This window comes from Dipodomys spectabilis, unplaced genomic scaffold (genome assembly GCF_019054845.1).
Source record: "Dipodomys spectabilis isolate Male_0828 unplaced genomic scaffold, ASM1905484v1 ptg000019l, whole genome shotgun sequence".
In the NCBI taxonomy this organism is placed as follows: domain Eukaryota; kingdom Metazoa; phylum Chordata; class Mammalia; order Rodentia; family Heteromyidae; genus Dipodomys; species Dipodomys spectabilis.
Window position 1 is genome coordinate 14,320,473 of NW_024870696.1, and position 13,134 is coordinate 14,333,606.

At 36.1% G+C, this 13,134-nt stretch overlaps 1 protein-coding gene across 1 annotated transcript in view; it reads left to right on the forward strand.

Moving 5' to 3' along the window:
- The window catches only part of Acbd6 (acyl-CoA binding domain containing 6), a 147,216-nt gene that overhangs the window by 63,983 nt on the left and 70,099 nt on the right, over window positions 1-13,134 (forward strand). Inside the window, exon 5 of the mRNA XM_042674390.1 lies at window positions 11,228-11,333. Within this exon, the coding sequence (XP_042530324.1) occupies window positions 11,228-11,333 (106 nt within the window). The remainder of the gene's footprint in view (window positions 1-11,227; window positions 11,334-13,134) is intronic.

Below are 13,134 nucleotides of genomic sequence, written 5' to 3' on the forward strand. Positions count from 1 at the left end.
TATCTTAAAGCCTTTAAAGTATTAGAAAATTTCAATCGAATTTAAAGTTAAGCACATTTGAAGAGTTAAAAATGAATTTTCAGCAATCACGTCTTTTGGGAGACGGGTCCAATTTTCATTTAGATTTGTACCATGCTATTAAGTAAGCATTGCTACTGATCCAACAAATACTCATGGGTTATTTTGCTTTATGTAGATATTTTTTTTCTTTTCTTTTTTTTCCTTTTTTTTTTTTTTTTTGTAGAGTGAACCCCTACCTCCTTCTAGAAGTTTTACTGTTTCCTATAGACCTGTCATTTAAACCTCCCAAATTGTACACTTCCCTTAACACTCCTCTTCTGGCCAAATTTTGTCTCCCAGGAGAGAACTGGCCCATGGGTCCAGTCTCCTAGCATGCAGTCTGAAGTTCCTTTTCTTTAATAACCATAATAAACTCATGGTTAATTAACTTTTCCAATATAATTAATTACCTGTAATTAGCACAGAATTTCCAAATCTTGTTTTGGTCACAGAGCATTTCAAGACTTTTTAAGAATAATGCATCACTTCTGTGTAACCTTAATAATAACAAAATTACACTTAAACAAAATAATGCATGAAGTACCCAAGCACTTTGTAAGTGCTTTGATCTGAATGCCAGATATCCTCAACATAGCTACTATCAAGCGTTCTCCTCTTCCAGATCTTGGCTGCTTGGTCTTAGAACAAGATGTTTCAGAAAGGAAGTACTGTTTATAAAAATTTTTCCCAAGGATAATGGTATAAACTCTCATTTATAGTCTTTAGTAAGATGAAGACTCAAAAACAATGTTACAAAGCAAAATTAACATCCAAGATTTTAATTACATGTCCATTAGAACTGGGTATTTTTAATATGTTAAATATGGCAGTTGTGACTGTTTAATATTTATTTATATTAGGAGTAGACTTTACCAATTTTGCTCTTGCCAGATAAGCCCTAAACTAAGCTCACCAAAACCTTTTGGAAAATGCAGTCAATACTTTAATGTATATCTTACAAAATGAGGGGAGGGTTCAGTAGGGAGAGATGAGTGAGAATGTTCAAAGGGGTGACATTAATGAGATATATTGTATTCATAAACTGCTTTGTTAAATGGAAGCTCCTTTGTATAATTATTAAAAGATAAAAAGCAATAACAAAAAAGAATAGTCCTCTGTCAGAGAAACGGCTATAAGTAAAATTAAATATACTTAAGTATTTCTTGCTCTTTGTAAATGTTCTTCTGGTTTTGTTTGTTGTTTGACCTGCTAAGGCAAGTAAGAGCCAGGGAGCGCCTCAGGGATATATAGGAAACATTATTTTCTCTTCCAGTTAGTACTCATTCCATTTGTTTAAGGGATAGTCATGAGTTTTTTAGTCTCCTACCCCTGCTTTCCTAGCAGGAGCTGCTTTTTCTCTTCTTTCTATTTTTCCCTACTTTATCCTGTTAGAGTAAAATAAATCCTTTTGTAAAATCAAACAAAAGGTGGGGTAATTATTCCAGCAATGGTGGCTCATGTCTATTACCTCAGTTACTTGTGAGTCAGGGATCAGGAAAGTTGTGCTTCAAGGTCAGCCCAGGCAAAAATTAGACTCCATCTCTACTAGAAACCAGGCATGGTGAATCACAGTGATCCCAGTTACATGGGATATATATGTAAGAGTAACGCAATCCAGGACCTAGCCTGGACAGAAACTCAGGGTCTATCTGGAAAATACTTAAAGCAAAAAAACAAAACAAAACAAAACTTTCCTAATCTTGGAGAATATTTAATGTTTGTTCTCCAAATAATTTATGTCTTACTTTGCTAAAATCTCCGTCATTTGTTGTCTTAATTATCCACCTGATTTTACTCCCCAACAATGACTCATTATTCATAGTTCTCTGAACACCTTACTTTGTTTATCCATTCTTTGTTTTTCTGAATCCTTCAGTAATCCATTGTGGTTGTCACCTTATCTTTTCTCCTCTACTACCAAGCTTTGAACTCAGAGCTTTGCTTGACTTTCTCCTTCACATTGGTAGGCAAGATTATTGGTGCCCTACCACTTGAGCCATGCCTCCAGTCCAATGCTTTGCTACTTAATTGAAGATGGAATCTCACAGATTTCTCTGTCCCCCCTAGCCTCAAACTATGATCCTCAAGATTAGACTCCTGAGTATCTGTGATTACAGATGTGAGCCACTGACACAGCTCATTTTCTTTTCTTTCTTTCTTTTTTTTTTCTCTTTCATTTCTGGATCTTGAACTCAGGGTCTGGGCACTGTCCCTGAGCTTCCTTTTTTTTTTTTTTAATTTTAAAGATACTATACAGAAGGTTACAGTTACATGAGTAAGGTAATGAGTACACGTCCTATTGAGCATTGTTACCCCCTCCATTGTTTTCCCCCTACCATCCCTTACCTCCCTACCTTCCCCGAGGTTCTTTTTTTTTTTTTGATTGTGATTAAGTGATTACATAATTTCCCGAATTTCACAGTATTGTGGAATAATGATGCTCATTTAAAGTCACAAGTTCATTCTAACTTTCCTGGAGCAAATTGTCTATCACAGTCTATAACATATAACGGTGTTCACATGTTATACACCATACATGTGATCAGCAGCATGGGGATAGTTAGTAGAGGTTCGACCAGATGAGTAGAAGTTCTTTGTTTCTTAAGTCCTGTTAGTTTTGTTGTATTACCTAACATTTTGGATTTAGCATCCACTTATCAGGGAGACCATGTACCGTTTGTCTCTTTGCTCTTGGCTTACCTTGCTCAACATGATTCCTTCTAGCTCCATCCATTTCCCTGCAAATGCCATTATTTTGTCATTTCTAATGGCTGCATAATATTCCATTGTGTATAGATACCACAATTTTTGGATCCATTCATCTGTGGTGGGGCATCTGGGTTGTTTCCATATCCTAGCTATTGTGAACAGTCCTGAGCTTCTTTTTGCTCAAAGCCATACTCTACCACTTGAGGCACAGCACCACGTCCTGCTTTTTCTGTTTATAAGGTACTGAGGAATAGAACCTAGGGCTTCATGCATGCTAGGCATGTACTCTACCTACCACTAAGCCACATTCCCAGCCCAACTCCACTCATTTTGTAATGCTTCCTTTGATCATCCTTACTGTTGTTTTTCAATTTATTTTAGTTGGCAAACACTAATGTCCTATATTTATAAAGTACAATGAGATATCTTGGTATCTTGGTCTATATATACTATAGAAAAAAGATTCAGTCAAGCCAGGCACCAGTGGCTCATGCCTGTACTCCTACCTACTCAAGAGGCTGAGATCTGAGGATCACAGTTCAAAAACAACCTGGGCAGGAAAGTCCCTGAGACCAATTAACCACCAGAAAATCGGAAGTGGTGCTGTGGCTCAAAGTGGAAGAGCTCTAGCCTTGAGCTGAAGAGCTTAGGGACAGTGCCTAGGCCCACCCACAACCAACAACAACAACAAAAAAGAATGAAAGAAAGATTCCAGCAAATTATCACTTCACCAATTTATCCATTATTGTTATGAGAACTAAAAAATTCTACTTAGCAACTTTATAATGTAAAATAAATGGTTAACAATGATTACTGTGCAGTGCAGTAGATCACTAGAACATATTCCTCAGGTCTAACTAAAACTGTATTCATTGATCAACATCTTCCCTTTACCAAATAACTCTGCTGCTTCTCCCTTCTGCTAGTCTAATAACCACTTCTCTTACCCTGTTTATGTGAAATTTATTTACTAGATTCCACAAAAACCTGAGATCATACAGCATTGGTCTTTCTGTGTTGGCTTATTTTCCTTATCCTAATGCCCTCCAGTTCCAACCAAATAATTTTTCCATTTTAAAGCTTTTATAGTATTCCACTGTATTTAGTATGTATTATATTTTTGTTATTTCTTGATGAACACAAGTTGTTTTATGTCTTAGATATTATGAATAATGAATATAGGATCACAAATATCTCCTTACCATATATTTTAATTTCTTCAAGTATTTACCCAGAAGTGCGATTATTGGACACATGGTAATTCTATATTTTGTCTTTTGAGGAAACACCATAATTTTTCAAATGGCTTTACTAACTAATATAAAAAGTTCTTTTTTTCCCCCATATCTTCACCAACACTTGTTAGCACAATAATAGCCTGCTTTTAATAATAATGGCCAGTCTAACAACCCGAGGCCATCTCATTGTAGTTTTCTTTAGAAAATCTCTTGTGGTAAGAGATTTTGAACATTTTTTTCCATGTATTTGTTGATCATTTCTTTTTTTGAGTGCCTATTCTGATGCTCTGTTTTGGCTCTTTTCTTTTTTTCAGTTCTGATCTATACCACTCAAATCATATCATTAGCCCATTTTTGCCTTAGCTATTTCCAAGATGGAGTCACACTTTAGGCCTGTGTGTGAGCCTCCTACTTTTGCTTCTATGTCACTAGGGATAACAGGCATGTAGAACCATGCTCAGCTATTGTGCTTTTCCTGTAAATGGGGTAACAGGTGCCTACTACCCAATCTAGCCATGGTTAAGATGGAGTCTCATGAACTTCTATGTTCTGGCTGGCCTCCAAGCATGATCTCACAATCTCTTTCCATGTTAGCTAAGATTATAGACTTGAGCTATGGCTCCTTCAGACTTTTTAAATTGGGCTATTTGTTCTTTTGCTGTTGAATAGCTAGAGATCCTTATATACTTTGGATACTGATATATACTTTGTCACATATACAGTTTGTAACTATCCTTGTTTGAGTAGGCCACTTCTTGTTTTTGGTCTCTATTATATGGAATATTAGGTTAGAACAATAGCCTTCAAAACACCTGACAGTTTTACAACACTGTGTCCCTAAGAATTTTATAACACTGTGTTCCCTCTTATATTTAAATAACATTCAAAAGTTTTCATTAATAGTTAAATAATTGTAAATAATTTAACTTCAAGCATTTTGTAACAGCTCAGTTTTTAAATAAACAGATCAATCTTTTAAAAGGTTTCTTAAAAATTCAAGTAATATGTTGATAATTTTTAAAATCATGAACATGTTACCATTCAGAGAAACTGGGTGGCAAAACGTACAAGTTTAAATATGTTTCTAATCTTGATTTTTACCTTTTGTCTTATATGTAAGTTTATCTGAGGAGAAGGGGAAGCACAGAAATGGTGGGACAAAGGGTGAACTAATTAGCAGTAAAACTAGACACTGTGTTAGAAATGAACTGTACAACTTGGAGGTGAGGGGGAGGGAGAGGAAAACTGGAAGAAAATGAAAGAGGGGGTGCCACTGTTCAAAAAGAAATGTACTTAATACCTAATTTATGTAACTGTAACCCTCCGAATGTCACCTTTACAATGGAAATTACTTTTTAAAAGTACACAAGTGAGAGGGTTTTTTTGTTTTATTCAATTTTTTTTATTATTATTGGAAAGCTCTGTTCAAAGGGTCTGCAGTTACTTAAGTCAGGTAATGAGTACATTTCGGACAGTATCACCTGGTTTTTATTTTTTTATCTGTGTATGAAATACTCTGTTTGAATTCAGAGCCTTATGCTTGGTAAGAAAAGTATTCCACCATTAGAGTTATACCCCCAGTCTATTTTGCTTTCATTGTTTTTCAAATAGAGTTTTACATTTATGCCCAATCTCACTGGAGCCATAAATATGTCTCTAAAGGTGGGTGGAGCTTTGAATAATAATTAATAGAATCTGTACCTCACACATGTTTGACATACACTCTACCAGTGAGCTATGCCCCCAAGACAAATATTGTTTTTTATTAGAATAAGCAGAGTTCAGCATCAAATCTATTTTGTTATTGATGGTTATTTGCTAAATATTAATAAAGTCTTTTGATTGCACTTCTGGATATTTAGTGAGAGAAGTGTATGTATATACCATTTTGAACCAACGGATATTTTTTGAGAATGGGGAATGTAGAAAAGGAAAATGGTGATGAAATGTTTACCACAGGAGACTCTTTTGTATGTAAGTTTAGCAAAGAATGTGTTTATTTAGAAGTTATGTTGCTAAAATTGTTCGTTTAAAATTATCCATAGTGGCTGGGAGGGTGGCTCAGTGGTAGAGTGCTTGCCTTGCATGCGTGAGGCCCTGGATTCCATTCTTCAGCACCACATAAGCAGAAAAGGCTGGATGTGTTGCTGTGGCTCAAGTGGTAAAGCGCTAGCCTTGAGCTGAAGAGCTCAGAGACAGCACCCAGGCCCAGAGTTCAGGCCCCACAACCGACCAAAAAAAATTAAAAATAAAATTATCCATACCTGCAAATCCATTTAAAGGTCTTTGTGTATACCAGAGTCCTTCTATTGAGCAAATAATTGTATTTGCTTAATCTTTATCGATATTGACTTTGTCACTCTGGGTTTTAATTTGGTCGGCAAATACTTATCCATTGTCTGTTTAATGAAATATAGTGTTTTACATCAATTTTTAGTTGTTTGATAATTATATGAATTGAATGTAAACCTTTTGTTAAATGTACCTGTTACCAAGATTTCTGAACTAGTCAGGTACAAGTAATAGTTAAATGAACTTTATGTGGTTTTCCAAGAAACATAATTGAAATATTCTTTTAATAGGAAAATATGGTCTATATAGAAAATGGCCTAAATAGCATTTTTAGAAATGAGCAGGGCTGTGTTTTCCTATTTTGATTGGATGAAAGAATGCTATGTCAATCTGCCTTCTTTCATTATGATAAAACAAACCTGAACAAACAGCTTAGAAGAGATTCATTTTGGCTCAGAGTTGCAGAGGTTTCAGTTGATGGTCAGCTTGTTCCATTGCTGTGGGCCTGTGGTGAAGTAGAACGTCACATCTGCAGGAGTATGTGGCAGAGAAACTACTCACCTCTTGGTAGCCAGGAAGCAGAGACAACAAGAAGAGAAGGGTTGAGACAATATTTACCCTTCAAAAGCATGCTCCAGTGATGTAGTTACTCCATCTAGGTCCCATAGCTGAATAACCTATTCAACTTGAATTTGCACTCAACAGTGGTTAATCCAATAACCTTTCAGTCCTACTGCTAGTTGGGAACCAAGACTTCAGCATATGAACCTTTGGGGGCAAATACTTCATAACATTCTGCTCTGCCCTTCCCCAAAGTCTTATGTTATTCTGATAATGCAAAATGCATTTATTACCAAGAGTCCCCAAAATCTTAGCAGTTCTAGTATATCTTAAATATCCAAGTTAAAAGCGTCCTCTTCTACTCAAGGCAAACAGCTGCAAGACCCTATAAAAAATTTTTTAAAACAAAACAAGCAGTAGGGCTAAACATTCCCATTCCAAAAGAGAGGAATAAAATACCAAGAAAAGATCAGATCAAAGCAAGACTGAAATCTAGAAGGGAAAACAGTAAATCCTATGGTTCCAGGTCTGGTGTCACATGTGACAGGGTGTGAGCTCCAGTAGGTCTGGGCAGGCCCACCTCTATGGCCTTGTTGGCGTTAGCAGATATGGCCACTTTCTTGGATTGGCTTATTGTGTATGGCTTTCCTTGCAGACATTCCACACATCTCTTAATCTTCTGGTATCTCTACTGAAGCTTTTGCTTCACTTTCATAGCTTCTCACATCACCTTCTCTGATCTTGCCACCCATTGCCTGGGTTTACGGGCATTCCTTTGAATCTGGGTTGGAAGTATCCGTGATCCTATAATGGTTGAATGCCAATGTTAGCACTATATGGCTGATGCCTAGTTCTCCTACCAGCAAGAATAGAGCCGGGACCCCTTGGTCATGGCTGTAGCAGTCTTTGAATGCCTGCGTGGCCGACCACAGGACAGGATTAGTAGGGAGATAATTAAATAGGTGGTCCTGTGTAAGCAGGAACTCTCCTCAAATGAAAGGCTTATTACAGTTTACATCTTAGAGTCTGCAGTAGGTAAGATCTGGCTAATTACTGAGATATCCTCAAGACACCTTTCCTATTATGCTGGTACAAAATGTGTGTGTGTGTGTGTGTGTGTGTGTGTGTGTGTGTGTGTGTGTGTGTGTGTGTGTGTGTGTGTGTGTGTGTGTGTGTGTGTGTGTGTGTGTGTTTGGCGCGCGAGAGCAGCTCAGGGCCTCAAACTTGCTGGGCAAGCATTCTACCACTTGAACAATGCCCCCATGTCTTTTTTGCTCTTAGTTTGTTTTTCAAAGAGAGTTTTGTGTTTTGTGCAGTCTAGCCTTACTGTGATCATCCTGTTTCTACTCAATTGTGAGACTGGCTATGTCTCACCATGCCTGTTTCTTTTTTGTTTGGTTGTTTTTTGTTTTTTTCAATATATTTTGTTTTGGGGATTTTGTTGTTGTTTTGGGGTTTAATTTTGTTTTTTGAGACAAAATCTTGCTATGTAGCCCAGTTTGGCCTGAAACTCACCATAAGCCTCAAGTTCTCTTGCCTCAGCCTCTAGATACTGAGATTACAGATAAACATCACCTGCTTCTCTTCGCTTTGCTTCTCTTTTCTCTTCTCTTCTCTTTGATTTTTGTGTGTACATGTGTGTGTGTGCACACGTGTGCACATGTGCACTGGTCCGGGGATTAAATTCAGGATGTGAGTGCTGTCCCGTGAGCTTTTGTGCCCAAGGTTAGCATTTCTACCACTTGAGTTACAGCTCCAATTCCAGCTTTTTGTGATTATTTGGAGATAGAGTCTCATGGACTTTCCTGCCTGGGCTCCTTTTGAAACACAATCCTCAGGTATCAGCCTTGTGAGTATCTAGGACTACAGGCATGAGTTGCCAGCACCCAGCTGTGTTTTGTTTTTTTTTTTAATTATGACTATATTTAAGTAGTCTACAAAGGAGTTGTCATTTAACAGAGCAGTTTATGAACACAGTACATCTTGATCAGTGTTACCCCTTTCAACATTCTCTCTTCAGCAGCCACACCTTCCTTGGAACCAGCTTTACACATACCCTTTTCTAGCCAAACTAATTTTCAAATTTTTCAACCGTGTTCTTCCTAATCCCCATTATTTTCAAGTTCAAAACAATTGGTGTGTAGTGTTTTTTGTTATGACCTAAAACAACCATGGTCCTTTCTTTCTTAATTACATGTTAATGAAAATTGATCCCTATTATTCCCACACTCAAAATTTAAATGTACTCTTTAACAGAAAGTGTTTTGATGGTGGCTAAAGTAGTATTAAATGGAGCCTTGATTTCAAAAGAAAAACTTTCCCTTTCCTGGATTTTGGCTTCAGTCTTTCATATAGCCTTTACAGAGTGACTGACTGGGAAACACAATTTCACATCTGCAAACCAGGATATCTTCAAATTAAAAGTGATTTCTTCCTTACCCCAACTTCAACTTCGAGCAGACTATTTTCTCTTCTGTTCTTTTACAGTCCTTTTTGAAAGATCAAGTCTTGCCTTATGTTAATGACATATAAATTATATTATACCAAAATGATGTTTGTGTACTGATGGCATTCTTTCTTTGCCTTATGTCTGTTATTAGAAGAATCTTGCACAATGTCTTGTATTTTGAGCAGGTGCTCAAAAAAAACTACAGAATACTTAAAGCTCAGATGATTGATGAAAATAACTTTTTATACCACACCTATTGCTTAGTTGGTTTTTTACAGTAAACTCCTGTGGGCAGTGGTTTTTGCTTTTGTTTTTTGGTGAATGGTTGCTGTCACCTTCCAGTTTAGCTGGGCACTGGTAATCCTAACTACTCAGGAGGCTGAGATCTGAGAATCATGGTTTGAAGCACCACAATCTGCGTAGGAAGAAAAATCCCCAAGACTCCAATTAACCAGCAAAAAAGCCAGAAATGCTGTGGCTCAAGTGGTAGAGTGACACCCTTGAGTGAAAAAGCTAAGCGAGAGCTCCAGGCCCTAAACTCATCAGGGGCTCAGTATGGCACCCCCCCAAAAAATATATATGTATGTATGCATGTATATGTGTATATATACATGTGTGTATAAACATATGCATACATAAAATTATATATATATATATATATATATATATATATAAGTGTGTGTGTCTCTGTTTATATAGTTTAAAGTGTTTATAGTGGCTCAAGCCTATATAATAATCCTGGCTACTTGGGAGGACAGAGATCAAGGATCATGGTTTCAGGTTAGCACTATCATAAAAGTTTACAATTAGTGGTTGGGTACAGTGACACGTCTGTCATCCCAACAACACAGGAAAGCGTAAGTAGGAATATCAAATTTCAAAGCAGCCTGAGATAAAGCCAGATCCTTTCTCAAATATAGCCAGTGCAAAAAGATGCTGGAGTTGTGGCTTAGTGGTAGAATACTTACCTAGCAAGTGCAAAGCCCTGAGATCCCTAGTGCTGCCAAAATACAATAAAATAATACTGCTTTAATTTTTGGAACTCAGAATACATTCTGTACTTATTCATATGATTTAGTCTACATCACTGAAATAAACTGCCTGAAATTAAAAAAATTTAGTCCATATATGTGAAAGCTTTATTATAATATTCCAAAATATTAATTTTTTGGAGTCACTGATCCATTTGAAAATCTTGTTGGAGATATTTTTGCCCCCTCCCCAAAACCCAGGAAAAGTCCCCATTCATCAGAAAGGTAATTCTGAATGCTATTTTAGACAGTGCATAAACTTCATGTTAAGAGCATTTGTATTTAATGTTTCCTTGCCTATAGAGTGAAGTTGAATTAAAGATTAAGTAAATGAGCACATGCAGTGTACTTCTGATAGTGCTGGATACATAGTATACTTTCCATGATTTGTTCCCAGTCCTTAATTCTACTGCCTCATAAAATATTTCTGAATCATACCTTTTTTAATCTTTCCTTTAAGAAAGTTACTTTATATATAAAGATACTTTTTTAAGCTGAGTAACCATTTATTCTGTTAGCCTGATATACAAGTTGAATAACCTGATGGGAAGTATGTACTAATGAGTTTATAAAAGTAATTGGAGGAAAGGCATAGGAAAACCTGCAGTTTTGATTGGGTATCCTAGTGTAACTTGTTAAAGCAGAGGCGGTTTTCGTCTGTTTATAATGTAGTTACCTATAATTGGATAATGGGTATAATCTACTACAAGTCTATAATTATAGTTGCTAAGAACTTTAGTCTTATTGGATGTTGGACATAAATCTAGTACAAATCTATTCTTCATGTAAATTTTTAAAAATCAGATCCTATTATTTTAGCAGCAAATAGGTTTTGTTAAAAATTTGTTTATCTTGTGAGACTAACACTTTGTTTTTACTCTAATTAGGGAAGAAGACAAAAACATATTTGATTACTGCAGGGAAAACAACATTGACCATATAACCAAAGCCATCAAATCAAAAAATGTGGAAGTGAATATGAGAGATGAAGAGGTACGAAATCATGCTCTATTTTTTTTGCCAGTCGTGGGGCCTGAACTCTGGGTCTGGTTGCTGTCCCTCAGCTCTTCAGCTCAAGGCTAGTGCTCTACCACTTGAGCCACGGCGCCACTTCCGGCATTTTCTGCTTATGTAATGCTGAGGAATGGAACCCAGGGCCTCATGCATGCAAGGCAAGCACTCTACCACTGAGCCACCTTCCCAGCCCCTCATACTCTATTATATTGATTTCTGTTAAATGTTACATCCTTTTAGGTTTTAAAAATACATTAGTTTCTCTTACCTTGTGGTTTGTTGTTCTGCATTAATCACTTTTTCTAAATGGTAGACCTCTGAACTATACCCCAAAATACAATATGGTTAAGAGTATATTAGAATATCTGTATGAGACAATGTCACCCATTGAAGGTACATCTGTATCCATCTCATTTCTACCTATGCTGTAAAATTAGCAGCTAAAACTTGACCACAATGAAATACTTCATTTTAATTTTTGGGGAGAGTACTAGAATTTGAACGTAGGGCCTCATGATTACTAGGCAGGTCCTCTACCACTGATTCATAACTCCAGTGTTTTTTCACTGATTGTTTTTTGCCTGTACCTGTGCCTGCACTCAAATCCACTGAGTCTTCCCGCAATATGTGAGATGACAGGCATATACCATCACACCAAGCTTCTTAAGTAATATATATCTCTTCCTCTCTTAGGAAGATTTGCTTATTTCTAGATCACATATCCTTGTCTTGTAGTGTTTATTTCTCTACTTTGAATAAAGTGTCTTTTCTAGTAGCTTTTTTTCTTACTACTTATTTCCTTGTTTGGGAGGGACCATTTCCTCTAATAGCTTTCTGAAAATGGTAAAATGGAAAAAATCTTTCTGTCAGAGTTCTTGGTACATACCATATAGTCACTAAATGTTTGATTAATTAATCAATGAGTAAATAGAGTATAGTGTAATGGTAAAGACCTGGAGTACATGAATTCAAGTTCAAGCACAGTTACTTCCTGTGTGACTTCTATCAAGTTTACTCTGTGCCTCAGTTCCTTAGTATGTCAATGGAGATAATAATAGTACTTCAGGATCATTTTGAAGATAAATGAGTTAATATATATAAACCATACATGAATTGTACATGCATAATAAACTATTGTTAAATGTCAGCTTCTTTGGCTACACTTTTTAAAAAATATTTTATTATCTTTAAGTAGTTGTATAGAGGAGTTGCCATTTAACAACGCCATTTTTGATTATTAATATGAATGAAAGACTTTTCAAGGTCTGGTTTTTTACTAGCAAGTATATTGAGTATACTATGTGATCCCTAATCATATTGATACATCTGACTTTTAAATAACAAAAGCTTTACAAAGTATGTTTTACATTTTTAGAGAGCACTTTTACTTATTACTCTATCATTTTCACAATAATCCTTTAAAGTAGATAGTATTTTCATTTTACAGTTGAGGACATATATAAGTGTGTTTCTTCCAAGTAGAAGTCAGGTCTGGTAGAGAATTTTTGCCAATAGATTTAAGAAGGGAAAAGTACGACCAAAAAAGGAGGATAAGCAATTTTCATATGCTTGTATTATTTTCTCATTTACAATTTTTCTCTCATAAAATGATCCTAAAAGTCAAATCATATGCAGCCTCTACACAGGCTCCTCTGAGGTAGTAGTAAGGATGTAATAAGTATCTAGAACACAAGTAGCTTACAGTAAATATCACCTTTTTTTTTTATAGAAATAAAAGGAGCACTTACAAAATTTATTGTTTCTAGCATTAAGTACTTTG